Source organism: Ailuropoda melanoleuca, chromosome 16 (assembly GCF_002007445.2).
Source record: "Ailuropoda melanoleuca isolate Jingjing chromosome 16, ASM200744v2, whole genome shotgun sequence".
NCBI lineage: Eukaryota > Metazoa > Chordata > Mammalia > Carnivora > Ursidae > Ailuropoda > Ailuropoda melanoleuca.
In genome coordinates, this window is record NC_048233.1 from 80,599,327 (window position 1) to 80,626,729 (window position 27,403).

Consider the following 27,403-nt stretch of genomic DNA (forward strand, 5'->3'; position numbering starts at 1 on the left):
GTCGGCCCCGAAGTGTGCGGCTGTTCTCAGCACACCACGGCGTGGGCAGGGTGGCCACCAGGAGCGGCCGCCAGGTTCAGCCCGCGTCTCAGCCCGCCCTCGGCATAGCCAGATGGGCAAGGAGCCCCGGGTGGGAGCCACCAGAGCCACCTCCTCAGGATCCGAACACCCCAAGAGCGCAGCGCCGTGCTGGGACAGAGCGGGGGCAGGGTACCCGGGTTGCACACGATTGGCTGACACAATTCGTGGGCCTGGTTCCTGAGTCCCACACATCAACCGTAACAAGGTGCTCCTGAGACCATCAGAGAAACCTGATCACCAACCAGGTATCTGAAGCCTCGCAGGTGGCAGCCGAGGGCAGGAGACGTTTCTACCCACAAAGGAGCAGTTACTAGGCACGCAGGGCACCCTGCTGAGCGTGCAATTGTGACGTGATCAGAGTCTTTTTTTTTTTTAAGATTTTATTTATTTGACAGAGGGAGAGCACAAGCAGAGACAGAGGGGAAGCAGAATCCCCACTGAGCAGGGAGCCCGATGCAGGGCTCAATCCCAGGACCCTGAGATCATGACCTGAGCCGAAGGCAGAGGCTTAACCAACTGACCCACCCAGGTGCCCCTGATCATGGTCTTTTTAAAGAGTCCTTATCTTTTAGAGATAAATACCACGATGTTTACAAACCATGGGATGCAGGAGTATCGCTCCCGATGGGGGAGGGGTGGGAGCTGACCGTGCAACGTCCCCTGTGAGCCCCTGACCACTGCAGCCCCGGGGGGGGGGGGCGGGGGGGAAGTACACGGGCGTTCACTGGACCATTCTCTCTGCTTTTGGAGATGTCAGAAATGATGCAAAATTAGAAAGATACTTTAAAAGACTCAACCTGGGAGTCTACGAAAGATTTGCAATCATCTTCACGTCATCTGTCCGGTGCTGTAAACAGATGGAATTGTCGACAGGTGTGGTTTGTCCAAGGAAATTTGCTGCTGTAAAGTGGGTGCAAAGATTTCCACCTGCCTGGCTTGGGGGGTGGGGAAGATGCTGACCGCTCAGCTCACAGGCTGCTGGGCCTGAAGCAGAAGGCGGGGCCAGGAGGGAAAAGATCCAAAGTCGAACATCAAAGGATGTTATGATCTTCGGGTGCGCGTTGTGGGGCTGAGGTGGAACCAGGGGCCAGAGCATGGCTGCAAGCTCCGAGTGGAGGTCCCAGGGCCAGGTGAGTGGTCCCCCACAGCAGGAACCAGGAGGCGCATGTCTTCGCTCAGATTCTATCAGAGCAGAGCCTGAGAGGAGGGTGGTGGGCAACTGGCTTGCGAGGGAGTGCTCTCAAGAGAAAAAGAGCGCGAAGCAGGACAGGGCCGGCAAAGCCAGCCAAGGACAGAGATGGTTTCAGCTGACGCCAGCTTTCGCTGATCCCACCAGCAGCCCAGCCGGTGCTCAGTAGCACAGGCTGGGTCCCATCTGGTAGCTAGGGGGCTGTCCATTCATGCCGTGTGCCAGTCGGTGATTGGCTGCAGGCTGGGGGGGCGGGGCTGTAACTAAACCCCCAGGAGGGAGCAGTTAGGAGCCCTTAGCACCAAGGATTACAGCAGCTGGCAGTGGGCATCCCACCCCCCAGTAAATGGGAAGTGGGGGCACCAAGAGCATCGACCCCAGGGAGGAACACACTACCTAGAGCCCATCTGCTGCCAGCTGGGAGGGGGTCACAGCGATTTCCATTCCAATCTCCAATCCCAGAAACACACACACACACACACACACACACACACACACACACGGAAGCGAGGCCCCAAAGAGGGGAAAGGACTTGCCCAGAACCACGTAGGGCCAGTACTAGAGTCCAGGCCTCCTGACTCCACCCCAGAGCGAGGCCTCTGTTTCCTGCTGGCCCCTGGGGGGGGGGGCACACTCCCCTATTTTCCAACTGGCAGCCACTAAAACCCGATCCTCTAGGAATGACCCCCAGCCTCCCACCAGCCCCTCGTCACATTGTGTGACTCAGTATCTCTCAATTCCTGCCTGTCTCTGTTTGACACACATGCACACATATACACACATGCACACATGCACACATGTGTGCATATACACACATGCACAGCAGTGCATGCACACGAATACACATGGACGTGTACATGCATGTGCACGCATGCACACATGCACACCAGTGCATGCACATGAATACACACATGCACACATATATATACACACACATATGTGTGCATATACGCACATGCACACCAGTGTATGCACGTGAACACATGTTTGCATACATATGCATACATGCACACATGTGCTCACATGCACGCATGCATGTGCACGCATGTACACATACACACGGATACACACATGCACAAGTACATACATGTACACATGTGCATGCGTGTACACATGCACATGCATATACACATGCACTCTGGTGTGTGCACACACATGCACACATACACATATACGCACATATGCACACATGCATGCACACACCCCCTCAGAAGCTGCCCTGTCCTCTAGGCTTCCCCAGCACAGATTGATCAGGGCCTCACGTTTCCTCTGTCTGCTCGACCACAAACCTCCATCGTCAGATCTCACTCGCTGTTGCTTGGGTCCCTGTGGCGTTCAGCTCAGACTCCACGGGTGAATCTCAGACCAGCCAGTACACTCAGTACACCCAGTCCTCTCCCTCCCTTGCCACACCTTCCCTCCTTCCCCAGGAGCCCCGAACTCTCACACCCCTTCCCCCCCCATGATCACCCCTGAGGGCAATGAGGACAGGATGGGTCAAGTCTTTTTTTTTTAAAAAAGATTTTATTAATTTATTACAGAGAGAGTGAGCGAGAGAGAAAGAGAGCCTGAGCCAGGGGAGGGGCAGAGAAGCAGACTCCCCACTGTGCAGGGAGCCCAATGTGGGACTCGATCCCAAGACTCTGGGATCTTGAATCTTGACCTGAGCCAAAGGCAGATGCTTAACCGACTGAGCCACCCAGGCGCCCAGGATGGGTCAAGTCTTCAGGGAGGAATGGGTGAGGACCAAGTGGCGGCCGGGTGGGGGCATTGCAGGCCTGTGGCAGGCTGATGTCTGCCGGGCATTTGCTACCTGCCAGAACCTGCACATTGCAGACCTTATCCCACTCAATCCTTACAACACCCCACCCTCTCCCCTGTGCCTGGGAGAGACACTAGTACCCCACCCCCCATGTGACAAGGAGATAGTGAGATGTCATCAACCTGCCCAAGGTCCAAGCTCCCGGGAACACAGCCAGGATCTGAGCCAGCCTTGCCCGTGTCCAACGCTCATGACGCGTCCACTCTGCTGGGGGCTGGAGCAGTCCCTGTTGGCCCTGCCTTCCAGGAGCTGATGGACCAAAGGGAATCTGGGCCCTGGCTGGTTTCCCTGGGTATGCCAGGCTGGCTGAGGGATGGGGGAGGGGCCAAGGCTAAGAACAGTCCTCCCACTGTCCTTGGTCTCTGGCCCCCCCCCCGGGGGGGTCAGCGCACCTCCACCCCACACAGCCCTGCCCGGGGCTCTGGAGGAACAGAGGGCGGGGGCAACAGGGTATGTCTTCTAAGGACTTGGAGCTCAGGCCCTCCTCGGAAAGTGGGAACCTCACGGCAGACAGGCTGTCCCTCTGGTTCTCCAAGCCCCGCCCTCAGCACCCCTCCCTTCTGGTGGCAGGACGGCTCTGCAGCAGCTCCCTGTCCCCTGAGAGAGTTGTTTAAAGTTGGACGTGGCCTCTAGAGATCACAGTCCAATCCCTACCCCCACCACCATATGCAAAGAAGGCCAAAGGGAGGGCAAAGAAGGCCAAAAAACCCCTAGAACCAGAAGTTTGTTCGTTTAAGGCCACTGTGCCCAAAAGCGTTCCCCACAGAACAACTGTAGAATCAACAAAAAAAAGCTTCCACAGCCTATTAAGTTTGGGAAATGCCCTTAATATTAAAATAGAGTACTCCTCTGCAGGAATTCTCAGGACCTTTACTATGCTAAAGANAAGGGGGGGGGGGGGGGGGGGGGGGGGTTGATATCCAGGGTTTCCCAAACTTATTTGACTATGGAACCCTCCTGCAGCTGATCTGTTGGGACCCGTGTTCCATGGAACACACTTTGAGAAAGGTTACTCTGCATTCTTGACTACAGCTCCCAAGTGGATATTTAAATGCTTCCCGCTGTCACATTCTGGAAAGTGAAAGCCCAGGCCCATGGCACACCTCCAGTGACCAAGTGCTCACTATCTCCCTGGATAACCTATTCCATCTAAGACCCCTCTGCTCACATGTCTTCCTTCTATCGTGCTTTCTGGTGGTGTCGAGGCTCAGGGGTGGGCTCTGTCCTCCCAGGGGCACCAGAGAAGACTAGCTACAGCCGGTGGCTACCTGGTTAGGCCTCTGCCTCCAACTGCATCCATCGGTCCAGCGGCTATGTCAGAGGGGCCCTGAAATGCTGGGAATTAAGAGGACGGACTTCCAAGCACAGCCAGGTCACATCACAAAAAAGAGAGTCGTGCACCAATGTGTCTCTGGGCTCAGCTGCTGGAGCCCCTCTGCCTCCCTCCCCACTAGATCGGGACTGTCACTACGGCCAGTGGAAACATTTAGCAGAGGGCCCAGCAGCTTGTCAGACCACACACAGTCCCAAATCCCAGGCCCCTTCTGGCCGTGTGACTTTGGTCAAGGCCCTGGACCTTGCTGGACCCACTTCCTCTTCTAAAGAATGGAGCCAACTTCCCGGGGATTGAGGGAGGTCAGCCTAGCACAGAGCCAGTGCTCACCAGATGTGAGGCCCTGTCTGGCCCTTTGCCCTCGGACCCTGTCCCTTCCTTTCCTCCTTGTCTGGGTTTTAACTATGCAGGCCGCCTGTCCCTCCCAGGCTCCTGAAGCTCTTTCGCCTGCTACTGTCACCACCTCCATGCAGGAAAACTGCAAAACGGGGGTGTTCACATGGGACCTCCTGAATTCATACAGTTGGAATTCAAATTGAGGGGAATATGCTCCCCCTTTCTTTTTACCAGGAAAAGTAAGGACAGCCCACTCACTTTGCTCATGAACCCCGTCCCCATGAAGAACTGTCTCCTACCTCGATTTCCATAAACGGGCTCCCCTATCCTCCCAACCCCATCCCACCTCGATTCCCCTGGGAAAGGTCAGCTTTTCTCACTAGAAGTCACCAGGCAGCCCCCAAGCTCTATGTGCCCCAGTTCAGTGTACGACATAGTGACCTGGCCCCTCAGCAAGTGGGGCTTTCTGTCCCCTGCAAAGTTTTCCCTCAACCTCTTTCTCATGCCTGTTAAAACATCCAGAACATTTCCTTTCGTTCACTGAGGCAGCAGTGCCTGGAGGACTAAACCCACACACCCAGGCTTAAGTCCCAGCCCAGTCATTTCCTGGCTGTGTGACCTTGGGCAAGTGGCTTAACCTCTCTGGGCCTCATCTGCGAAATGGAAGCAAGCACAGTAGTTACCTCAGAGGTTTGGGAGGAGGGTAACATCAGATAATGCATGTAAAATGCTTATCCCACTGCCAAGAAGAGAGAGAATGCGTGTAAATGTTGGCTCACTGGTAAATATGGACTTCCGGGCTCAGCGTTGGCTCATGGAGGGTCCTCCACAGAAGTTTCCCTCCTTCCTCTTCCCCAACAGCCCAAACCCAGGAGGAACCATATTCGCCAGTTTGGATGTCTTCTGTCTTGCAGTGGCTGGGAAGTTTGACCGTTTTTTCTTCCCCAGACAGAATGAGGTCCCCGCAATGCCACAGAGGCCTCGAGTAGCCAATTCACCCCATGCCCAGAAGCCAGGTTATTCTAGGTCAAATCAGGTTCAGGGGTTACTGGACAGGGCAGCCTGTTCTGGAAGGCCGTGGCTCAGGGAGAAGAGGCGACAGTCACTGAGTCTCACCCAGGCACGAGCCCCAGAAATGGGATGGGCTCTGACCCAGACTCTCTCCTTCTCCTACAGCCAAGGTCCCTAGCCCACTTGCTGACAGCAGAAGCCTATGGAGCAGCCAGTATGATTCCCAGACCGGAAGTGAGGGAGCTCCCACCATGGCCGGCCCAGGAGCTCCCGCCATGGCAGGCCCAGGACCCCACCCAGCCTGGCCAGATAAGCCTGCCCCCGCAGCCGAGCCTGCCTGCCTTCCCGCCTCAGGCCTGGTACCAGAAGCAGCCCAGGAAGAGACGCAACCTTCTCAAGTTGCTGGGCGTGAGTACCCATTTCCTGGGACCCCGGCAGTGGAGGCCGGGAGAGGGAGGGCTGGGGTTACCGCTCCTGCTAGAATTGAAAAAGCCGTGAGGGGTGGGAGAGGCTATCTACACCTGCGCCAGCCCTGGCTCCATGTCACTCATAGGAAGTCCTCAACAGAAGTCCCTCCCCTTTCCTCCTCTTCCCTCCGCACCCCCCACCGACCCCGGGAGGCCCAGGCAGGACCCCAGGGGAAGGGTCAGTCACTCGATCCCCCTTTCCAAGGAGCCAGTTCTTCCTTGCAGACCCACCAGGATCCCTTGGAAGCGGGGAAGCAGACTGGGCTCCTCCCCGACGCCCAGCCCCCAGCACTGGCTCCCTGTCCCCTTCCCGCCCCAGGCCTTCCATGTCGTCATTGCTCTGCTGTACTCGCTCTTCGGGGGTTGCCTGGTCTCCACCGGCAAGAGTCTTCACCTGGTGGTGCTGAAGTCTTGGTATCCATTCTGGGGGGCTGCCTCTGTGAGTAGGGGCCAAAACATGGGCCGGGTGTGGGGATCAGCAGGCAGGCCTGGGGCACCCTGGCATTTGGTGCCAGAGGCAGGTGGGTCAGAATGATCTACTAGGAGGGAAGCCCCATTCTCCAGTCCCCCCGCCTCTGCTTCTGTGTCCTCAATCCTTCCCAGGAGGCCCCTTGGGGTCTGCATCCCAGGGGAGCACTCCCGGGCTCTCTGCACACTCCCCTAATCCAGCAGGGGCACCCAGCAGGTGGAAGGCGAGCAGGAGCCAGGCCGACTCCATCTTGCTCGGGCATCTGGGCAGCCAGGCTGCCTGCGGATCCAGCCACCCGTCGCTGGTGCCTAAGGCTGTCAGGCTGGGTCTGTGGGAACACAGGCATGTGAGGTGTGGCTCCTCTCCAGGCCATTGCCAGGATGGGAGATGCCGGGAGAGCAGAGCACACGGTTTCCTGAAGGCTCCCAACCCTGGGTCCCCCAGTTCCTGCATGCACACCGAGTCCCAGCTCCCACGGCGCCCTCTAGGGGAGTTGTCCTGACCCCCCACTGTCACTTCAGTCCACGGTCCCCAGCTCCGAGCTTTCGGTGTGCAGTGATGGGCCTGTCTCCACATGCAGTGTCGGCTCCTCCTGTGGTCCCCAGGGACTGGCACCCAGTGGCTGAAGGAATCATAGCAGAAATACACCAGGGACCTCAGAACGAAGAGCTAATATTCTCCAAACTGCAGGCTTTGGGACTGGAGAAAGAGTGGGAGTGGAGAAGATAGGGCAGCTGATCCCAGAGGGATGGTTTCCAGCAAACTGGGGCTGGGGGGAGGGGCCGGGAACGCATCGAGGGCAGGGCGCCCCTGAATCCCAAGTGTGGGGTTTGTGCAAAGACCAGCATGGCCAGAGTGGGCCGGGGTGGGCCCTGGGGTAGGCAGGGGGAGCTCCTTCATTGGAGGAGTGGTGCCCTGCCATCAGCCAGCTACCGGGGGTTTGGTTTTCTTAGAGAGTAGGCAGAAGAAAGCAAACTTGTGGGTTTCAAGGAACCCCGCCCTCTCTTACGACTGTTTCAAATCTGGCCTGCAGTTCCTCATTTCGGGGATCTTGGTGATCATGGTAGAGCTGTTTTCGAAGACTTATCTGGTAAGTTGGGGCACTGAGGTCACTCCCTTCCATGCCAAGCCCGGGTCAGCTTTGTGACGGGCATCTGTGCCTGTGGGGTGGGGATTCGGAAGGCACTTCTCCAGGATTGGCTGGGAGCAGGCACGAGTCTTCTGGACAGCAGAGGGCATCCAAGTAGAAGGGTCCCCAGGTCCTCGAAGTCTGCCCCTCACCCCCTGCCCTTCCTGGGGCCCCGTTCTGTCCTCATGTCCAGCATCAGCAGGTCGGTATGGCCCACAGCTGGGTTTCCATGTGCTTCTTATCTCCGAAGGACACGACCCTGCTCTGTGCTGTCCCTGGCCCAAGCACCCTGCCCACTCCCGGATGCCCTTTTCTCCCGGCTTTGATTTACGCCTGATCATTCTTAAAAACTCGGCATACACGCCCCGTCCTCCTGGCAGTCTTTCCTGACCTGCCATGGCTGGCCTCTGCGTCCCCAGGATTGTCCCCACAGCTTACCCATCTCCTCGTCTCTCTCCCATACACTCTGGTGTCAGAACATCTCTAGCTCAGGCGGGCTGGAGGGGCCCTGGGCGGCCAGAGTAGGCCCGAGTGGACACCAACACAAGACTGGCCAGACAGAACATCCTTACGCCTCCTACCTCATGGCCTCGGCCCACCCTCTGCCCCGGAAGGCCTGGCCTGGCCCACAGTTGTGCCCCTCAGGCTGGGCTGGGCTCTGGCTGTCCCCGGCCTTCTCGGGAGGCGCAGAGAACAGGACAGCATTGTGCCATTTGCCCAGCAGAGGCAGGGGGTGCCAAGACCTGCCCGTTCCTCCTGGGCTGGGCCCCGTTCACAGCCAGAAGCCTCTCCCTCCCTGTGCCTGATCATGGGACGTCCTCACAGCCGAGAGGTCCACTCTGGTAGAGGTTCCGTATGTCAGAGCCTTTCCCCGTTACAAGGGTTCGCTCTTGGTGAGAGGCCCTCGGACTAATGCTTAACCCAAGATGGTGATGAAGGGAGGCATTTCAGGAACGTGGTGGGTGGGGAAGGAGGCCGAGTGTGTGAGGATGGGGCACCTTCAGGGCTGTAGGGAAGGGAAGGGGTGAGGCACCATTTGGGGGTCCTGTCCCTGACCAGGTGACATAGTTGATGCCAGGATGATTAAGTCATGTTTGAAAGAGGAGCCTCAGGCCCAGAGACAGGCAGAGTCTTTCCTGAGGTCACAGAGCAAGCATCTGGCAGGCCTAGACACAGGACCTAGGTGTGGGTCTCTAACTTTTGGACAATGGTTGTGACTGTTACTGTTGCTTGTAGAAGACGCTTTGCCTGATAGCTCATGCCCTCAGCTGCTTCTGCGTGCTAGCTGGCCTCTTTGTCATTGCCAAAGATCTCTTTCTGGAGAGTCCCTTTGACTTCCCGATCTGGACTCCGTACCCCAGCAGCCCGGTGAGTGCCCCCGCCCCAAGGGTCCTCTCGCTCCCAGGAAGGTGTTGCCTGGGGCTTGGCCAAGAGGACATTCCTGGCTCTCGGGAAACCTTCCAGAGCCCAGGCACAGATGCCAGAACCCCCAGGCATTCTGTTCCCACCCCGTCTCTCCCGAGGCACAGTGCAGAGGGGGATGCTGGCGTCTCACTGGTCAGCGTTAGGGCGCTGGGCGAGGCCTCGAGTCAGTGAGCCCAGTCCCACTTTTATAGATGGAAAACTGAGGACCAGAGAGGAAGAAGGGCCTGTTCGGGGTTGAGCGGCAAGATGGCAGCAAATTCAGCATCACAATCTAGAACTGTTCAAGGCTCTTTAAACATCGTAGCCCCAGTGACCCCATCATGGGCGAGCCTCACAGCCGCCTTGCAGACTGGGCCGAGTCTACTCTGTTACCGCCATTTTAAGGGAGTGAGCACTGAGGTCCAGAGAGGCTACATAAATAGACCAAGGCCACACAGCAAGTCAAGGGTGCAGTGAAGACGCAAAGCCGGGCCTGCGACTCCGAGCCCAGTGCCTTTTCAGCAGAGGTGGAGCCGGACACTCTGCGTGGCAGCTGCGGGTCCCTGGGCCAGGTTCCTGACCGTGATGGGTGGTGATTCCTTCTTGGCCTCCACCACACACACACACACACACGTGGCCGTGTGAAATGTCCCCACTGCAGGGTGGTCCTAAGCCCAGCTCCTCCCCAGCTACAAAAGATGCTCCTTCTCTCTGAGCCTCAGTGTCCCCATCTAAGTGGGGCTAGCTGAGACGACACTGAAGGCCACCTGCAATTTCACCAGAGACCCATGAGGTTCTCCAGCCCTCCAAATACTCACTGAGGAACCAAGGGTGCCAGGCAGGGGGGTGTAGAGCAGCGACTGAGAAAGACCCGGTCCCAGCTGCACAGAGACCCCCCTGCCCTCCCTGACGCGCACCTGCAGCTGAAGCCCCCACCGCCCCCTGCTGGCTGGGTTGGACCCCTGCTGTGCCCACCTGAAGGGTGCAGATACCCAGTGAGGCCTCGCCCTGTCTCCGTCTCCCCCACCCCCTCCAGGTCCACATCCAGAGGCTGGAGGTGGCCCTGCTCTGCTTCACGGTCCTGGAGTTCTTCCTGCTGGGCTCCACAACCGTCGCAGTGTGCCGGAATGACCGTGCGTCCGCAGAGGTGAGGCCCTCCTGGAGCCACCAGCCCTCGAGAGATGGGTGGGGACACAGGGCTCGGGAAGGGAGATGGCAGGCGGGGGCACGTGAGGAGCGAGTCCCTCACTCCTTTGTCCTGCGGTGAGTATTTACTCAGTGGGGCCACAGACAGAGGCGGGCCGGTAAGGGAGACAACGCCCAGGGGAGGGAAGGCCGATTCAAGGTGGAAATTGCAGGGCCACCCAAGAGAAAACTCCCCAGGCGCTCGGAACAGCAGGCCCCCGCTCTCCGGCCCTGAGGCCCCCGGAGCTCTCATGGGGAGATGGGTGGATGCCCCAGGCAGGATTCGGACCCGCAGACAGGATGGGAGAAGGGACTTCCAGCAGACACAAGGCCATGGACAATGGCTTGGGGAAGGGACAGGGAAGGCCAGGAGAGCTATGGTGTGTTGTGGGGTTTGGCTGTGATGGAAGCAAGTGAAGGGGGTCATAAGGGACAGAGCATTTCAGGCTTATGGGGCATTCCTGCTGTGGAGCACTTTCGAAAAATACAGCTTGAAAAACAACAACAATAACAACCACCTCACCCACCCCATAACTTGATTTTAGCTTAATTGTCTCAACAGGTCTTCAAGGTGGGTACTTACTTCCCCGTCCTACAGATAAGTACACTGAGGCTTAGACAGGTCCCATCCCTTCCCAAGGCCAGTCAGCCCATAAGGAAATCCAGGACTCAGTCCAAGGTGTGTCTAACCCACGGCCAGGTCCTTCCTCCCGTGGGGTTGGCAGAACGGCAGGTGGGGGCCAGATGCGTTCTGGAATAGACTAGCCTCTCCCCACACCAGTGACCCTGACCAGATGTGATTTTCTCAGCTCATTTCTGTAAAAGAGAAAAGTTCCTATTAGAATCTGACCTTGAGAGCACTATAAAAACACGGGCTCCAAACTCTCCGTGATCCTGCGAGTTCGACGCTCCTGTTGGTTTCTAGTCGGTGCCGTCCGTCCATGGAGATTGCACGGCACACATAGGAGCGGTGGCCCCGAGCTGGGTATCCTTGTCAGGGCCTGGCTGTCTGGCAGGACATATTCTTGTTAAGACGTCAGAGAGCTGGAAGAGGCCTTGAGTCCCCAGGGCCATTCCCACTGCTCAGGATGGGGAGACCGAGGCCCCCCACCCGCTGCAGGAATTAGCAAGAGCCTCTCTCACTTCCTAGCATCTGCTGTCCTCCAGGCACTGTGCTGAACTGCTGCAGGGAGGCTGTCGTGGCTTCCCGTTGCCGTGGCAACAAAGACACAGCTGTGTGGTCTTACGGTTCTGGACGCTGGCACTTTGAGCGGGTCTTGCGGGGCTAACATCATCCAGCCTTGCTGGCGGGGCTGCTCTCCAGCCGGAGGCTCCACGGGAGGGTCCGCGTGCCCGCCCAGAGAATCCAGGATAATCTCCCATCTCAACCTTCACTGTCTGCTCTGCCATGGCCTGCCGTACTCACGGGTGGGGGATGAGGACACAGACATCCCTGGGGGCCCTACCACCCTGGCTTGTACCTCCCGGAACCTCGCGGCCACTCTGGGGGGCAGGGAGGCAGGTTCTGCTTCCCCACTTTGAGCAGGAAGAAGGAGGCTCAGCTGGGTTGCGTGACATCCCACAGTCACAAGAGCAGGGAGGGGCCAAGCCGGGCCTCCCCCGAAGGCCTCTGTGCCCTCCTCTGTCTGAGAGAACAGTGCCGGTGATGGGCCTTGCAGCAGCCTCGTCACAAACCAGGATGAGGACAGGGCAGCAGTCCCTGGGGACATGGGGAGCAAGCCCCTAGAGTGTGCTCCGGCTAGGAGGGACCCCGGCCAAGCCCCTGGCCCAACCCCGTCAGGGAATCCAATGGGGGGCTGGGGGGCAGTGTGCCCTGCATACTGGTGGCAGCCCCAGAATGAGGGTCGGTCCACCGTCTCCCGGGCAGCCTCTCCCCCGCTCCCTCCTCAGGGGCAGGAGGTGGAGAGGCCCACAGCAGACTTCTGAAAGTCCGTCCCCGAGCCTCCAGTTCCCCATCTCCATGGGAACCTTGAGAGCCGACAAGGGAGCCAGTGGGTCAGTGCTTTGTAAGTGGCCACTTGCTCCACGAATGTGACCAGCAGGGGCGGGGGCTCCTTTTTTGCAGAAGGACGAATTGTCCGTTGTTGCTGAGGCTCCGGTGGGATTCAGGCTGTGGTCGACGAGTCCTCTCCCATCCTATGAGGATGTGACTCAAGGTGGCATGTAAGACGAGCAAAAGCAGAGGTACGGAAGCCCTGGGCTCCCCAGGCTGTCAGAGTTCACTCCCTGGCCCCTTCTTGCGCAGACGTGGACCAGGTCCGAGGGAACAGGTGCCAGAAAGGGGCAGACGGTGCTGTTGCTAGAAGGGTCTGCCCCATGCTGGTGGCCCAGGTGGGGATGGTCCCCACCCCCTCAGGCACAGGAAAGACCCCCGGCCCCAACTCCACACCCTCTCCCCTCCCGGTCTGCTTTCTCCAGTCAGTGGTGGGCACACAGGGAGCGTGTGGACTCAGGGGGGAGTCTGGGTCCGAATCCCTGGATCCTGGGTGGGGGAGCGGCTGGGGCGTTGAGTCAGATGAAAACTGGGACCAGTTCTTCCCAGCAAACTGTGAACCCATCTCCCTGCCTCCCTGGGCCTCAGTGTTTCCATCTGTACCATGAGGGGGCATGTGGATGAAGCCATCTGCCCTCCTCTGAGATAGAGCAAGTTCAGGATTCACTGTTGTGAACCTGCAGGCTCAAGTCCACGGCGGCTCCCGCCGATAAGTCAAGAGCGGAAGGTTGCCTCTCTCCTTCCCGCACGCACTGCTCCCAGGACAGTCGGCCGTCTCTGTTATTTGTGGACTGTGCTCCATTCCTCTCGTGTTTCCATAAATGGATTTTTTTTTCACAGTGTATCACTTTGGAGGGGTACTTTGTATCTGCAATAAACAGGAAGCCAATAACTTTCCATAAAAAGAAGCGATGCACAAAACCAGTGTAAACACGGTGAAAACAACACCCACTTGCCACCTGCTGCTATGATGTCAGCTGCTGGTTCTCCGCCTCTCGCTTATCTGCTCCAGACGCCCTGGCTTCCCTGAGGTTCTACAGATGCTGTAGGCCCACCCCTGCCGCTGAGCCATCCCCTTGCACTTCCTCTGCCCGGACTCTCTTCCCTGGGGCATAGCAGCCCTCGCTCTGTGAATCTTTATTGGGCTACTGGCTCTGGGCTAATGCTGTCATGACACCAGCATTGCCCCTCCCACCCGTCTGTGATATAGGTTCTGTTACTCCCCATTTCACGCAGGCTCAGAGAAGTTAAGCAAGTTGCCCCAAGGCACCCAGCTGGTTAGTGGCAGAGCCAGAATTTGGACCTGAGCACTCTGGCTCCAAACTGAAGTTCTTGCTTCCAGACAGCACCCGATATGGTTATAGGATAGGCCTACTCTGCGGGGGCTGGGCTCTCACTGGTCAGATGAGACCTGCCCCCGTCCGAGCACTACACACGGTCTGCATGGCGGAGTCAGCCCTCAAGCTCATGGGCACCCCGTCCTCCCAGACAGGCTGTTTGCCATGTGGTAGCCCAGGTTCACGGTTGTACGGGCTGGCAGCCCTCGACAATCCCTTTGTGTAGAGATGCCCTCCCAATCAATGGCACTCTGAATATTCCTAGGGTTTGAGGTGGTCTGAATTCTCCTATTGTCTCCTCCCTTGTTGCCACTCCTGGCTGTCACCTCTGGTTTCGATCACTGGCCTGTCCGTAGCCTCTTCTCTCTGCTTCTGGTCTATTAGTCCTGCAGGCTGCAGCTGGCCTTGGAGCAGAACACAGAGTAGAAGCCGCTAGGCTCCGCGGGAGCCTCAGGGAGCCAAAAGCCACGCCAATGTTTAGGGCCAATGTTTAGGACAAGGGACATGAAGGAAAGAACTTCAGCTTGGCTGTCTGGAGACCTGGGTGCAAATTCCAGCTTGGTCATCAGTTACTCAGTGACCTTGGCTCAGCCCCATGCCTCACTGGGTCTCAGTTTCCTCATCTCTAAAATAGGACGTTGTACTAGGGTGGTGATTTGCTTGGATAACCAGTCAATCAATGAAAAGGATAGTACAGTGATGAAACAGGTGTCAAGTTTGCACACTTGCTCCCTTTCTCCATCCGTACCTGTCACGTGCACGCGCATACACACACGTACATCCGTATATACACTAGTTTGTCGAACCGGGTAAAAGTAAGTTGCAGATACCATGACCCTTCATCCCCATATTCTCCCACCTGCATTTTTTTCTAAGAATATGGGCATTCTACATAGTCACAAAAGTATCATGGCACCAAGAAAATTAAAAATAATTCCATAATACTCATATGCTGTCCATATTCAAATTTCTCCCATGGGACCAAAAATGCTTAACCCGGATCCAATCCAGTTTCATGCATTACCTTTGATTGTCACATCACTTTGCTTTCTTTTAATCTAGAACAACCCTCCCACCTTTTTCTTGTGAAAAGAACAGTTGTCTGTGGAATGTCTGCTTGTTTCTTCTCAGTGCCCTTCACTTGCCCCCCTTCCTCCTCTTTCCTGTCACCTGGCAGTGACCCTGAGGCTTGGTTCAACACAGGGTGAACGCTGGGGAGAACTGCCCGATGGCGGTGCTGGGGCCTTCTCACCGCGTCACGTCTCAGACCCCAGGCCCTGCTTGTCCCTCAGTAGTAATTCCGGACACGGGGGTCACTGTCACGGCTCATCACTGCTTCCGTCAGTCTTTATACCTGCCTTTTCTTACAGTTGTTGTTGTTGTTGTTGTTTTAAGAAAAAAAAAAAACAGGGGCGCCTGGGTGGCTCAGTTGGTGTAAGCGTCCGACTCTTGATTTTGGCTCAGGTCATGATCTCAGGGTCGTGGGATCGAGCCCCAGGGAGTCTGCTTGTCCTGCTCGCTCTCTCTCTCTCTCAAATAAATAAATAAAATCTTTTTTTTAAAAAAGAAAAGAAAACAGAACAGTTCACATCACTTATTTAATAGGAAAATGTCAAAATTGGTTTTTCTACAATAGCTGAATGTGGAGTATATAAATCTCAAATATAGTGAACACTAATTTGATGTGCTATATTGAAGACAATGATGTAAACTCAATTTTTTTTTTACTTGAAGTTTCTTCTTTGTTGTATGCACGCGTAAGTGAAGAGTAACTGGAAACGTTGCCAGGGGTCATAGGGTCACCAAGCCCATAAAGGGATCCATGAGCTCAGGGCTGGGGGGCACTGCCTCGATGCCCCTCAGGTTCCCAGGGCGGTCCAGCAGGCTAGGTTTCTGCAACAATGAGCCAACAGGAGCGAGGGTCACAGCCCACATCTGGCCTCAAGATGCTGGTGCCCAGGTGGCCTTGGGCCAAATAAACCAGAGTGTTCAGTCCCCTGGGTTCCCATAGAAAGGCCTTTCTGTCCCCGGTGAGGACACCACCGACTACCCCCAAGCCTGGGGAGGGACCAGTTTTGTGGGCAGTGGACTCCCGAGAAATGAGCACACCCAGAGGGTCCTGGTCAGGGTGGGGGAGAGGCAATGTTCAGGGGACTGGAAGGTCGTTGGACTAAAAATTTCCTGTACCTTTGACTCATTGTAGAAATGAGCCTCCATTTCCCATCTGTAGAATGGGAGTGGTCATTCCTGACTCACGGAGTGGTTGTGGGGGTCAGAGAAGACCACGGATGTGAAAGTATTGACTCCATGTTCCCTGAAGCATAGACATGGGGTGAACGATATAGGATGTGAGAACATGGTAATAAGTGATATCAGTACGTATGTGGGGGGGTAACTCCTCTTCAATTCCCGGCAACCTCTTGGATTTCTTTAGGGAGAAAATCTCTGTTTGGTACTGTTGTATCTTTAACACCTCTCTCATGCCAGCTGCTGTCTCTCCACCGAGAGCAGCGGGCACGGCATCAGGCCAGAACTTAACCACGCTGGCCCTTGTCCTGGGTCCAGTGTTATGGCTGTCTTCTACTTACAGCAAGTGATGCTGGCTTCCCACTTAAGATCGTGACACGTGCGCTGTTAGAAGACATGTGCGAGTTAAAACAAAGAAATGATGGGCCTGGATTTTTTGCAAGCGGAGACGAAAATGCTCTGAAATTGTAGTGATCATTGCACAACTCTGTGCATATATAAAAATCATTGAATTGAAAAAAATGTTTTAAAAAGAAGGTCCATTTAAAGAAACCCAATAAATAAATAATGGTACAAGACACAGGTAGATATATACAAATTGTGTGGGTGAGGCTTGAATGATTGAAGTCTGGGAAGCAAGGCAAGTGGAACCCCTCACCCCACTGCAGTGACAAGGAAGAAGCAGGTTTGCACTGTGTGGTTGACCTGAAAGTTCACCTGGTCCCTGGAACCCGGAATTCTACCTCTGGGTCTCATAGAACTTTCATACCAGAAGAATCTTTATGGATGATCTCCCTAACCCCTCATGCGACAGATGGAGAAACTGAGGCCCAGGTGTATGAAAGGCCATCCAGCAGGGCCTAGACTGAGGTCAGGCTGGAGCCCAGGTCTGGCACCATTGCCCCACTGCCATGACATGCTCCCCCTCCTTCCCTGGGAGGCTGGGGGATGAGGCCAGCAGGTGTCTGCATCCAACTGAACGCCGCCCCCCCAAGTTCCCCCAACCTACAGTGTCCTCCCATCTAGAGGACAATCCCTCGAACTCTTACCCTATCCCTACCCTGAGAGCATCAGGAAAAGCCTCAAAGCCCCGTCCTTCCTCCCCCCCCCGCCACTCCCTGTGCTCAAGGCAGGTCATGGAGGCATGAAAGCATTGTGCTCACCCTTCCTTCCTTCCTTCCTTCCTTCCTTCCTTCCTTCCTTCCTTCCTCCCTTCCTCCCTTCCTCCCTTCTTCCCTCCCTTCTTTCCACCCTCCCTCCCTTCCTTCCTTCCTTCTTCCCTCCCTTCTTTCCTCCCTCCCTTCTTTCCTCCCTCCCTTCCTTCCTCCCTCCCTCCCTTCCTTCCTTCCTTCCTTCCTTCCTGCCGCAGGTGGAGATGAATCCGCAGAGCTTCAAGCAGCCAGAACCCAGCCCCCAGGCTCTCTGTCACTGGGCTCCGCCAGGTCTGACAGGCACTAAGGATCACACCAATAAACGTGTCACTGGTGGAAGTGCTGTGAGGACTGATGGGGACTCGATTGGGAATACGGGGCGTCGGTCCTCTCCTTTGGAGGTTGTCTTAGCGGAGGCCTGAAGGCTGCCCAGCACAGACCCGGGGAAGGGCATTCGAGGCCTGAGGCACCAGGTCCCAGCTGACCAGGGCTCTCCCCAGGCCATGGGCTTTAGCCACCGCTCAGCTCTCCCCGCCCCACCCCAGCAGCCACCCCTTCCTCCCTGCCTCCCCACTGCCTTCCCAGCGCTCCTGCTGCCTCGCACGCATTCCGCAGCAAATTGCCTACTATGTGCTGGAGCTGGACACTGTCACCTGTCAGCACTCGGCCGGACACACGTGGACCGGTGCAAGACACACGTGGAGACTGACCGCGAGGAACTGGCTTCCACGGTTATGGGGGCTGGGCAGGCAAGCACAGAGCCGGTGGTCGGTGGGCCACGCTGGGGCTCCGGGGTGCTGTCTGCAGCTGCCGTCCACAGCTGGAGTTTCTTCCCCAAGAGGGAAGCTTCACTTCTGTGCGTCCAGCCTTGCACTGACTGAATCGAGCCCACCCAGACCGGCTAGGACCCTCTCCCTTACTTACAGTCCATCGGTTATGGGTTCAGTCACATCTACGAAACACCTCCCCAGCAACATCTAGACTGCGGTCTGGATAACTGCGACCTTGAAACAGAGGTGAAAAGGCGCCCCCTGCGGGGTGGCTCTGGGTGGTGAAAGTAAACACGGGACTACACTCTCTTCATTCTATCAGAGAGAAGAGCCTGGACCTCTCTCTGGACCTCTCGGAAGATGTGTCTGTCCTTTCCAGGAGGAGGAAGGAATGAGGATACTGTCTGGAGGATAGAGGGGACAGTCCGTCTCTCCCTCAGGTCATCCTCCCTGTCCACCTGGCATGAGAAGCAGTCCACTCTGCCTCTCCCTCTCCGTGTCGGCCTTGGGGAAGCCCTGGCCCCTGCCGGTGGCCTTCAGACAGCAGGGTGCAGGGTCAGGGCTGCGAGCCCTGAGTTCAGTATCCCCGTTGTTCCAGTGCCACAGAGGAGAAACCGAGGCCCGCTGTGATGGGGCTGTGTCAGGTCCCTATCTGGCAGCCGTGGGGCAGAGCAACACCCCCCAGCCCCAACCCCGCTGACTCCTCCCGCCTACTGCCCTCCCTGTGGTCAGGCCTGTCCCCTGTCTGCGTCCTGTGGCCGCTGCCACTTGCTTCCTGTACCACGTTCTCACTTCCATTCCAAACCCTGGAAAGACTCCTTCAGAGGAGTTCCCAGGGCCAGACCCTCTGTCTCATCCAGGTGGACGTGGCTGAGGGGGCTCTGAGGAGAGGGAAGGGAGGAGGAAGGGAACAGAGGGTTCCCCAGCAGCCACATTGACCCGGGGCCCTCTCACCTCTGATTTCAGACAGCTGAACAGCCCCAGAGGAGTGGCTGCTTTCTGGAGGAGAGGGCGAAAGCCTGGGGGAGCGTGTCTGTTACCCATCAGCCCTCCAAGGGTGTTCTTTGCAGCCATGACTGTTAGAGAATCCCACCCGCCTCCTCTCCTTTCCAGAACTGTCTCACTCCAGCCACATCTGGCATCCCTCCAAAATGTCCTGTGTCTCCACTGTGCTGTCTGGTTCTTCTGCCTGGAAAGCTCCCAGGCCCACATACTCGTCCACGAGCCTACCCCCCACCCAACCCACACACGCTCCTCGTCCCAGACCACACACTGGCTCTCACAGTGGCCCTTCGTTTTTAAGGGTCTCAAACTCACAGCCCTTCAGGAGCCAAGTAAGTGTTAGCAGCAGAGCCGACTTGAACTTCATTATCAGACTTGAACTCATTCTTTTCCTCCAACAAGCTCCTGGGGACCAGACACGGGGGCTTATGTTTCCGTGGTTCTTCCCAAGATAGCACGGGAAGGAAATCCCAGCAACTCCTCCTCTTTGTGAACCTTTGTCAGCATCCCTCGGGTTCCCGAAACACTGCGTCTTTGTCCCTTTCCTTACAACAGACACGCGGTGCTCACATGGTACCGTCTCCTGCCCTGAGATCCTCCTGGATCCTCTACGCCATTGATTAATCACTTTTGGGGGCCGATCCTTTTCTAAGAAGATTGGCCAATCTCTTCGATTTTAAACTGAACCAGGGCAGTTGCTGTTTTGTTGGTGCTAACTCTGCTGGACTGGGACCTATTGGGATTTTTCCAACTTTGTATCCCTGGCACTTGATAAATATGCTGGAATTCAAGTGACATCTGCTGATTTTGTCCTCCTCTCGGCAGGTGTCTGGGGAAGCCAGACAGAGGGAACAGCCACATGGCTGGGGTTTGGCTTGGACCCCCTCCCCAAGTTGGATGGGCAGAGGGGAGACAGCCGGATCTGATTCAGCACCCACAGGGGCCGGGCATGACGATACCCTCCCTGCACACAAATGAGGAAGCCAAGCATGAGAGGGGTGACATTCCCGGTCACAAGGGAGCATATTTATTGGAACCCCTGTGTGGCTCTTAGAACGCTCACTGGCTCACTCGGGTGAGCCCCTCAGTCCTGCTGAAAGTTTATGTCTGCGATGACGGAAATACCATAGATTGAGTGGCTTAAACCACTGACATTTATTTCTCCCCGTTCTGGAGGCTGGAAGTCCAAGATCAAGGGGCTGGACAGTTCCGTGTCTGGTAAGAGCCCTCTATCTGGTTCGTAGATTGTCTTCTGCTGTGTCCTCAGCAAAAGGAGAGAGGGAGCTTGCTGGGGACTCTCTCATAAGGGCACTAATCCCATTCGTGAGGGCAGAGCACTTCCCAAAGGCCCCACTTCCAAATACCATCACATTGGGGGTCAGGTTTCAACACATGAATTTTGGGGAGACACGAACATTCAGTTTATGGCACTTAGATTCTGTGGAATTATTGGCAGAATTCAGGCAGGACCTCAGACGTGGGGCGCCTGGATGGTGCAGTCATTTGAGCAGCTGGGCTCTTGATTTCGGCTCAGGTCATGATCTTGGGGTCGTGAGATCAAGCCCCGCGTCAACTCCGCACTCAGCGGGGATTCTGCTTCTCTCTCTCTCTCCCTCTGCCCCTCCTCCTGCTTGCATGCTTTCTCTAAAATAAATAAATAAATCTTTTAAAAAAAAAAAAGGGAACATTCGACATGGAAGTCACACACACCTGGACAATGGACACATTTTTTCCTGTGTCAATAACAATTATGTTAGGAATGTATACTTCAGACTAAGAATGTCAGAGTTGGAAGCGGCCTTGGGGCTCATTATCCCATCCAACATCTCCATTTGCCAGATGGGGAAACTGAGACCCACGGGAGGAAGGGTCTTGCCCTCAAACAGCAAGTCGATACCTTTAGTCGAAGAGGAAGCCAGTTCCCCCCTTCTCCCAACAGTGCTCCTTCGACGTCACCTGCCAACTCCCACTGAAGTTGTGGTATGTTCCCTTCTGCCCGCTCCAACACCTGCCCTCCACCCCACACAGCTCCTCCATGGTCATGGCCCACAGAGGTGGTGAAGAAAGTCTAGGAAAATAATCCCTCCCCCTCCCCCCAAAAAAGACCCAGAAACAGTGAAGGTGGCAGCGAGAGAAGGAAGTGGAACCCGGGTTGACCTTTAGTGGGGGGGCAACCGTGGTGCTTGCAGTGCACTTGGTGAGACCCTGAACCTGGGGCTCTGGAGGTGGGGGGGTGAGGGGATGCCGGCCTGACCATCACCTGCGAGGTCCAGACATGGCCTTGAGCAGATATGAGGCTGGCAGACGATCGGCAGATGCCTGTTTATAAAAGGAAACTCACAGGCTTTTATAGAGGATGCAGCCATTTCCACAGGACAGATGGGCATCTGGGGAGGCACCTGAGGCAGGTCTATGGGACCCAGGGGCTGACTACACTTCCAAGCCTCACGAAGACTTAGAAGGCTGCATCTGGCAGGAAGAAGGAGCACACGCTTGCAGCTGGAAACCGCTAGGCGCTGTGCATTTAGCATGACGTGTCATCCCACAGGATCCTCGGGGACAGATATTTCCCTCCATTTTTGAGATGAGCAAGCAGAGGGGCCAACGACTGGCTCAGATGTGGGAGTTGAGACATCAGTGCCGAGGCTCACAGCCAGGGGACTCCGTTGGTCCTCAGCAACGGAGCAGGGGCGGGAGGACGGCAGGGGTGGCCTGAGCGCAGGGATCACCTGCAGGGGCGGGGGGGGGTGTGGTTACTCAAGGCTGAGATTCCCAGGAGCCTCCCCAGGAGAGGCTGATTCAGGAGGCCAGGCCAGCAGGGAGGCCCAAGTGCCGGTGATTTTTAGCAAGCACCCAGCTGATCGCTGTGATTGAGCAAGACTAGGCTGCAGTGCGTGGGAGCGGTCTGTCGATACGGCTTGAGCTGGATCCAGGCCCTGGGAGGCTGCAGGCTGGGGCAGAGAAGGGGCCAAGTTGGGGGGAAGTGCGGTGAGGAGGCGCCCCGGCTGCCGATGGAGGGTCCCACGGTCGGGTATAGGCTCAGAGCTGCAGGCCTTGGGACTCCAGGGGCCTCCCAGCTCTCTTTCCCGAGCTCACCTGTAATTCAAGGTGTTCTGGGTTTCTGTTGTTTTTTTATAACGTTCCCCATTTTTGCTAAGGGAGGCAACATGAGGCAGTGGGCTGAACACAGGATGTGGGGGGTCAGAAGGCACGGGTGCAAGTGTAGACCCCCCTATTTACGTCCATCTGACCTGAGCAGAGTGGATGTGATACCCCCATCCCCACACAACTCAAAGGATGCTTAGTAACTAAGCAGGGGAACCTACTTGAAGGCGCGGGTTAAGTGCTCAACGAGCTGTAGACACAGGTGTGCGCTGAGGAGCTGGGGGTGTTATTAACTAGCCGGGCTGAGCAGGAAGGTAAGGGCCGGGGTGGAAGGTCATGGGAGCCCCGCCCTAAAGCGGAAAGGCTCAGGGTCGGTAGCCAGCTGGCCTGATTCGGAGGCCAGCTCCCGCCGTCTTTAGTAACCGTGTGATCCAGGCAAACTAGTTCCATCTCCTGAAATGGGGATTGGGTTTGTCAAACCATAAATGCTCACTGGTAAGCGGGAGCCCAGCGCGGGCGGTCACCCGGGCCACAACCCGTCCCCACCTGTTCCTGCGCCCTGGCCCTCATCCCTGCCCCGGGCAGTGACTTCGGTGTGTTTTAGTGTGTGTACTGTTCCGCGTCCAATGTTTCATTTACGCAGATGGCACTGTGACGTCTCATTCTGTTTCTGACTTTTAGTTCCTACTCAACGCATACCTATTGCTCTCTGCAGACACGTAGTCCTTTGCTTTTAACTGCTACAAATGACACATTCACCCATGTGTGACCAATGCTTTACTTTTCAGCTGGGGAAACTGGGACCCAGGAATGGGGAGCTGCTCAGGCATGTTTTGCCTCATCCTTGGATGACCTGTGTGTGCCCAGGGGCTCCGTGGAGAGGATGTCCAAGACGGCAGGCTCCAGGACCCCAGCTCCCTCCGGCAAGCTGGGGGCAGCCCAGCCCCGAGCCCAGCTGCCCTCGGAAGTGGTGACAAGCTGAGAGCAGCAGCCAGTGATCTCCCCTGTCCCCGGGACCCCAGGGGTGCCGTGGCAGAGCCCAGAGGAGCCCTCCCTGCTGCCCCAGACCCCGGAGACTGCCCAGCCAAGCAGGGAGGACCTCTTCTTCCAGGGACAGCCAACCACTTTGGGAGTAAGTGGGCCACTCAATCCGAGGTAGACCTGAAACAGCCACCACCAACCCCAGCAGCCATGTAGTGGGCAGGGTTCATGGGACCAAAGTCCTATCCCAGTGGGAAAGTTAAAGCAGCAGGAAAACAAGACAGATCTGCAGGGCTGTCCCTGCATGACCTCCAGCTCAGTAAAACTAGGAAAGGCTGGGGGCGCCTGGGTGGCACAGCGGTTAGTCGTCTGCCTTCGGCTCAGGGCGTGATCCCGGCGTTGTGGGATCGAGCCCCACATCAGGCTCCTCCGCTAGGAGCCTGCTTTCCTCTCCCACTCCCCCTGCTTGTGTTCCCTCTCTCGCTGGCTGTCTCTGTCTCTGTCAAATAAATAAATAAAATCTTTAAAAAAAAAAAAAAGGAAAAGAAAAGAAAACTAGGAAAGGCTGGAGCTGCCACCCCGTCCTGCAGGGTGGCTGCTTGAACCCAGAGTGAGCAGGGTGACATCCTCCTCGGGCCACTCTGGGGTAAGAAGTCAGCTTCCCTCTGGTTCTCCCTGACTTTCCTTTTTCTGATGTCCCACACCTGCCTGTGGCCCTCCCTGCCACGGGTGACTGGGTCTTGTTCAAGGGTCAGCAAGTGTGAGCTGAGGATGTCCGTCTGGCTCGGATGTCAGAGTAGTGAATCCCAAATCATGCGGTCACCGGTTGGGGCTCTGAGCCTGTTTCCAAAGTGGAGGCTCGCTTACCTTGCCAAAGAGCAGAGAAGGATAGAAAGAGCAGAGGGAACCCGGGAGAAGCTACCCCTCTTGGGTGACACTCAGAGACACAGCATGCCCCAAGGCAAAGTCACAGTGCTGCTCTCAGGGTCAAAGAAGTCTAGGAGGGGCTGGTCACAGCTTGGAACAAATGACCACAAATTTGGGGCAATCAGCCTAGGCTGAGTCAACCCAGCATTCTGGAAGGCGAGGTTGACACAACCCAGGAAGCTTACACAGGTGCCGTACATAGCGAGCAAGGAGCACAATTTCGTGCTTGGGCTCGGATGCCAGCTTGGAGACGTCAGGCAAGGGACTCCCTTCCCATCTGAATCACAGGGACAAGGGTGCCTGCCTCGCAGGTTCTGATAGCTACATGATCGGATGCATAGAGAGAGCTTAGCACACTCGGAGCCTGGCACCTTGGAGGCAACCAACATACTAATTGACAGAATCTCACGAAGGAGGACCAGGCTGGATGCCCAAGATGGTCTTAAAGCCAAGGCTTCAAGAATTCTGCAAATCGGTGGTGCCCAGCTGGGTTGGGGGGCCCTGGGTCTGCCCCTAACTGGTGGGGTGATCTTAGCAAGGCATTCATTCTCTCCAGTGCCAAGTCAGGAGATGGATGAGGAAGGATGTCACTTGGGCAGTGACATTGGAACCAAGATTTGCTCAGCTCCACCATTTGAGTCCTGGAAAGAGCTCTTCCAGGGACCACCGGGGCTTTAGTTTACCCCCGCTCCCGCCTCACAGGCCCTGCAGATCCTTACCAGCTTGCTTCATATCAGCGGTGGGGGAATCCTGGCTGCTGTCCTGAAGTTCGTGGAGTTTCCCACTCCTTACTGGTACCTGCTGGCCGGCGGAGCACTGGTGAGTACCCCGGAGACCCCGCCCGGGGGTGGCCAGAGGCAGGCTTTCTGTGGAGCCAGGGAGGGCTACGGGGACCTGGGAGCTCTGCTCCCTCCCTGGGCCCTTGGGGAAGAGTTTGAGTCTGAAATGGGGGTGAGGAGGCAGGACGTGGAATTGTCCTGGGCTCCAGGGGAAGCTCTCATTCCCATGCAGGGCTGGGTGACTCAAGGCCAGTAGCTGGGCTGCGGGGTGGTCGGTCAGGGGCTGCAGTGCTTCTCTGCATGTGGGTGGGGGAGGAAGCGAACTGTGGAAAAGGGCCCCTACCCAATAGGTTTAGCCCAAGGAAGAAGTAAGGCAAGGTTCATGGGGTGGGGATGGGGGGGGTCCCACATTTGGCACACAAGTCAATAAATAGAGCCCCTGCTGTGGAAAAGCCCCCCACCCCATGACTTCAAGTCAGACACCTGCTTTCTAGACCCAGATCTATCCCTCCCCAGCCCCGTGTCGTAGGCTGAGACAAGGGAAGAAGCTCCCCTAGTCTCTCCATCGTCATACTAAGAGACTGGTCCTTCCTGAAAGTGTGGTCCCCGGACCAGGCCTCCCCTGGCAGCCTGTTAGACATGCAGAGTGTCAGGGCGCCTGGGTGGCTCAGTCAGTTAATCGGCTGCCTTCAGCTCAGGTCATGATCCTGGGGTCCTGGGATCAAGCCCCGTGTCAGGCTCCTTGCTCAGCAGGGAGCCTGCTTCTCCCTCTCCCTCTGCCTGCTGCTCCCCCTGCTTGTGCTCTCTCTCTTTCGCTCTCTGTCAAATAAATAATTTAAATCTAAAAAAAAAAAAAAAAAAAGAAAAGAAAGAAATGCAGAGTCTCACCCCTACCCCAGACGGACTGAATCAGTCTGCGTTTTAACAAGTGCCTAGGCTACGTGTATGCTCAGATCATTTGAGAAGTAGTGGGCGGGGTACCTGGGAGTCTTTAGTGGTCACCTTCTAGAATTCTGTCCAACCATCTGCAGAGCCCGGCGGGAGACCACGTGCCCTTCTCTGTTGCCATAACCCTGTCCCTCCCTGTTAAATTGGCCACATTGTCATGAGCCATGGATGTCCACCCTCGGGGTAGGTCCTTCACAGTTGGCAAACTCCCCAGGGAACCTTCTAGCACAAGGGTCTTACTGGGAGGCAGAGCCACCCCAGCTCCCCCTGGGCCATGAGTCCTCCCGCCTCTCTGCAGTTCCTCATTACAGGAGCGGCCACACTGATCGCCACGGCAAACGACACTTCCTCGGGTGAGTGTCTCAGACCCTGTCTCTACCTCCGGGCACGACTCGTCCTGGAAACCCTCCTAGGAAGGTGGATCCTCATGGGAACCTTTGTGGATGTGGGAAGGGTGGCCCCCAAAGCTGCCTGTCTTCTGTGAACGCCCAATGACCCCCCTGTGCTGTCGGGGACACGTGCCAGTCCTCCACGCCCCCTGAACAGCCCTGCTCTCACCACTGCCACAAGGTGCCCCTGACGGGACTGGTGGAATGCAGACCCCGTAGGACAGTAACCCCACTGGGTCTGCTGGGTCAGAGTTTTGGAGGAACTCTGTCCCCCGAGCAGTCCCAGAGCCGTGATTTTGAGTCTAGGGCACTGGGGTGGTGTGCTCACATTCTAGGACCACTGGAACGGACTAGCACAGACTAGGGGGCTTGAAACACAACAGAAATTCATAGCCTGCCAAATCCAGAGGCCAGACACCCCAAATCAGGGTGGTGGCAGGCTCACGTTCTCTCTGAGGTTCTGGGGGAGAATCCTTCCGGGGGTGGCTGGCTCTCCCTGACATTCCTTGGCTTGTGGTAGCCGTACTTCCCCTCTGCCTCCTTCATCATAGGAAGTTCTGGGCTGTCTCCTCCTCTCCCATAAAGACAATAGTCTGTACTGGATTAAGGGCTCACCCTCATCCAGTCTGACCTCATTTTAACCTGATTACATCTGCAGAGACCTTATTTCCAAATAGGTCCCCATCACATTCATACGCATTCAACCTCTCTTTTTGGAGGACACAGACCCGCAACAGGGGGCAGGTAGCTTTTCCAGCCCCGCCAGCTCCGGTGGGTCACGAGGACGGGTTAGTGTTGTCTGCCGTGGCACAGAAAAGAGGGGCCGTGTGTGGGCCACGGGCACCGAGCAGCCCTTGGCTGTTCAGGCTGGCTTAGCCTCCAGGGCCAGCAGCAGCTCTTGGTGTCTGTGGCCCATGGGGTTCCACAGTCAGAGCAGAGATGTCCTTCTCACCTCTAGTAATCAGCTCCTAGTCCCCTGGGGGCAGGTCCACAGTTCTCCCCAGATCAAGAGGCCATGAAGGTAGCCTGCGATATATGGCACGTGAGGCCAGCACCCTCCCCTGCTGGCTGGGGGGTGACTGATGATGCTCTGCTCTCCTGGGCAGATGAAGGTCAGCACAGGGGCGAACCTGGTCAGCTTGCTGTGCGCCAGCCTTGGGATAGGCGCCTTCATGGTGGAGCTGACAGCCAGCAGCAGGGACAGCCTGGTGAGTGCCCCCTCCCCAAAAGGCAGAGCCAGCAGAGGGGCAGGAGAAGGGGCACCTGGACTTTTGTGCACCACCAAATCCTGGAAACAAGTCCCCAGAGATGTCTTACCCCTCCCCAC

General features: G+C 56.6%; 1 protein-coding gene across 4 annotated transcripts; it reads left to right on the forward strand.

Moving 5' to 3' along the window:
* Positions 1–1,099: 1,099 nt before the first annotated feature.
* Positions 1,100–17,512, forward strand: MS4A10 (membrane spanning 4-domains A10). 4 transcript variants are annotated; one of them, XM_034646140.1, is made up of 8 exons: positions 1,100–1,211; positions 5,938–6,180; positions 6,559–6,678; positions 7,742–7,798; positions 9,074–9,205; positions 10,278–10,388; positions 12,513–12,631; positions 17,394–17,512. In XM_034646140.1, the coding sequence occupies exons 1-7, from the start codon at positions 1,176–1,178 to the stop codon at positions 12,612–12,614; spliced, it is 801 nt and encodes a 266-aa protein (XP_034502031.1). In that variant the 5' UTR covers positions 1,100–1,175; the 3' UTR covers positions 12,615–12,631; positions 17,394–17,512. The 4 variants fall into 4 exon arrangements, with proteins under 4 accessions (XP_034502031.1, XP_034502033.1, XP_034502032.1 ...); XM_034646142.1 differs by having other exon boundaries at positions 9,077–9,205; XM_034646141.1 differs by lacking the exon at positions 17,394–17,512 and adding an exon at positions 13,281–14,656.
* The last annotated feature ends 9,891 nt before the right edge of the window (positions 17,513–27,403 follow it).

Bases quoted from the DNA above. Each gene is read 5' to 3' on its own strand.
- MS4A10 (XM_034646140.1), top strand. From the start codon at position 1,176: ATGGCTGCAAGCTCCGAGTGGAGGTCCCAGGGCCAG. The intron at 1,212-5,937 runs GTGAGTGGTCCC...CTTCTCCTACAG, and splicing joins AGTGGAGGTCCCAGGGCCAG to CCAAGGTCCCTAGCCCACTT. The intron at 10,389-12,512 runs GTGAGGCCCTCC...CCTTTTTTGCAG, and splicing joins ATGACCGTGCGTCCGCAGAG to AAGGACGAATTGTCCGTTGT.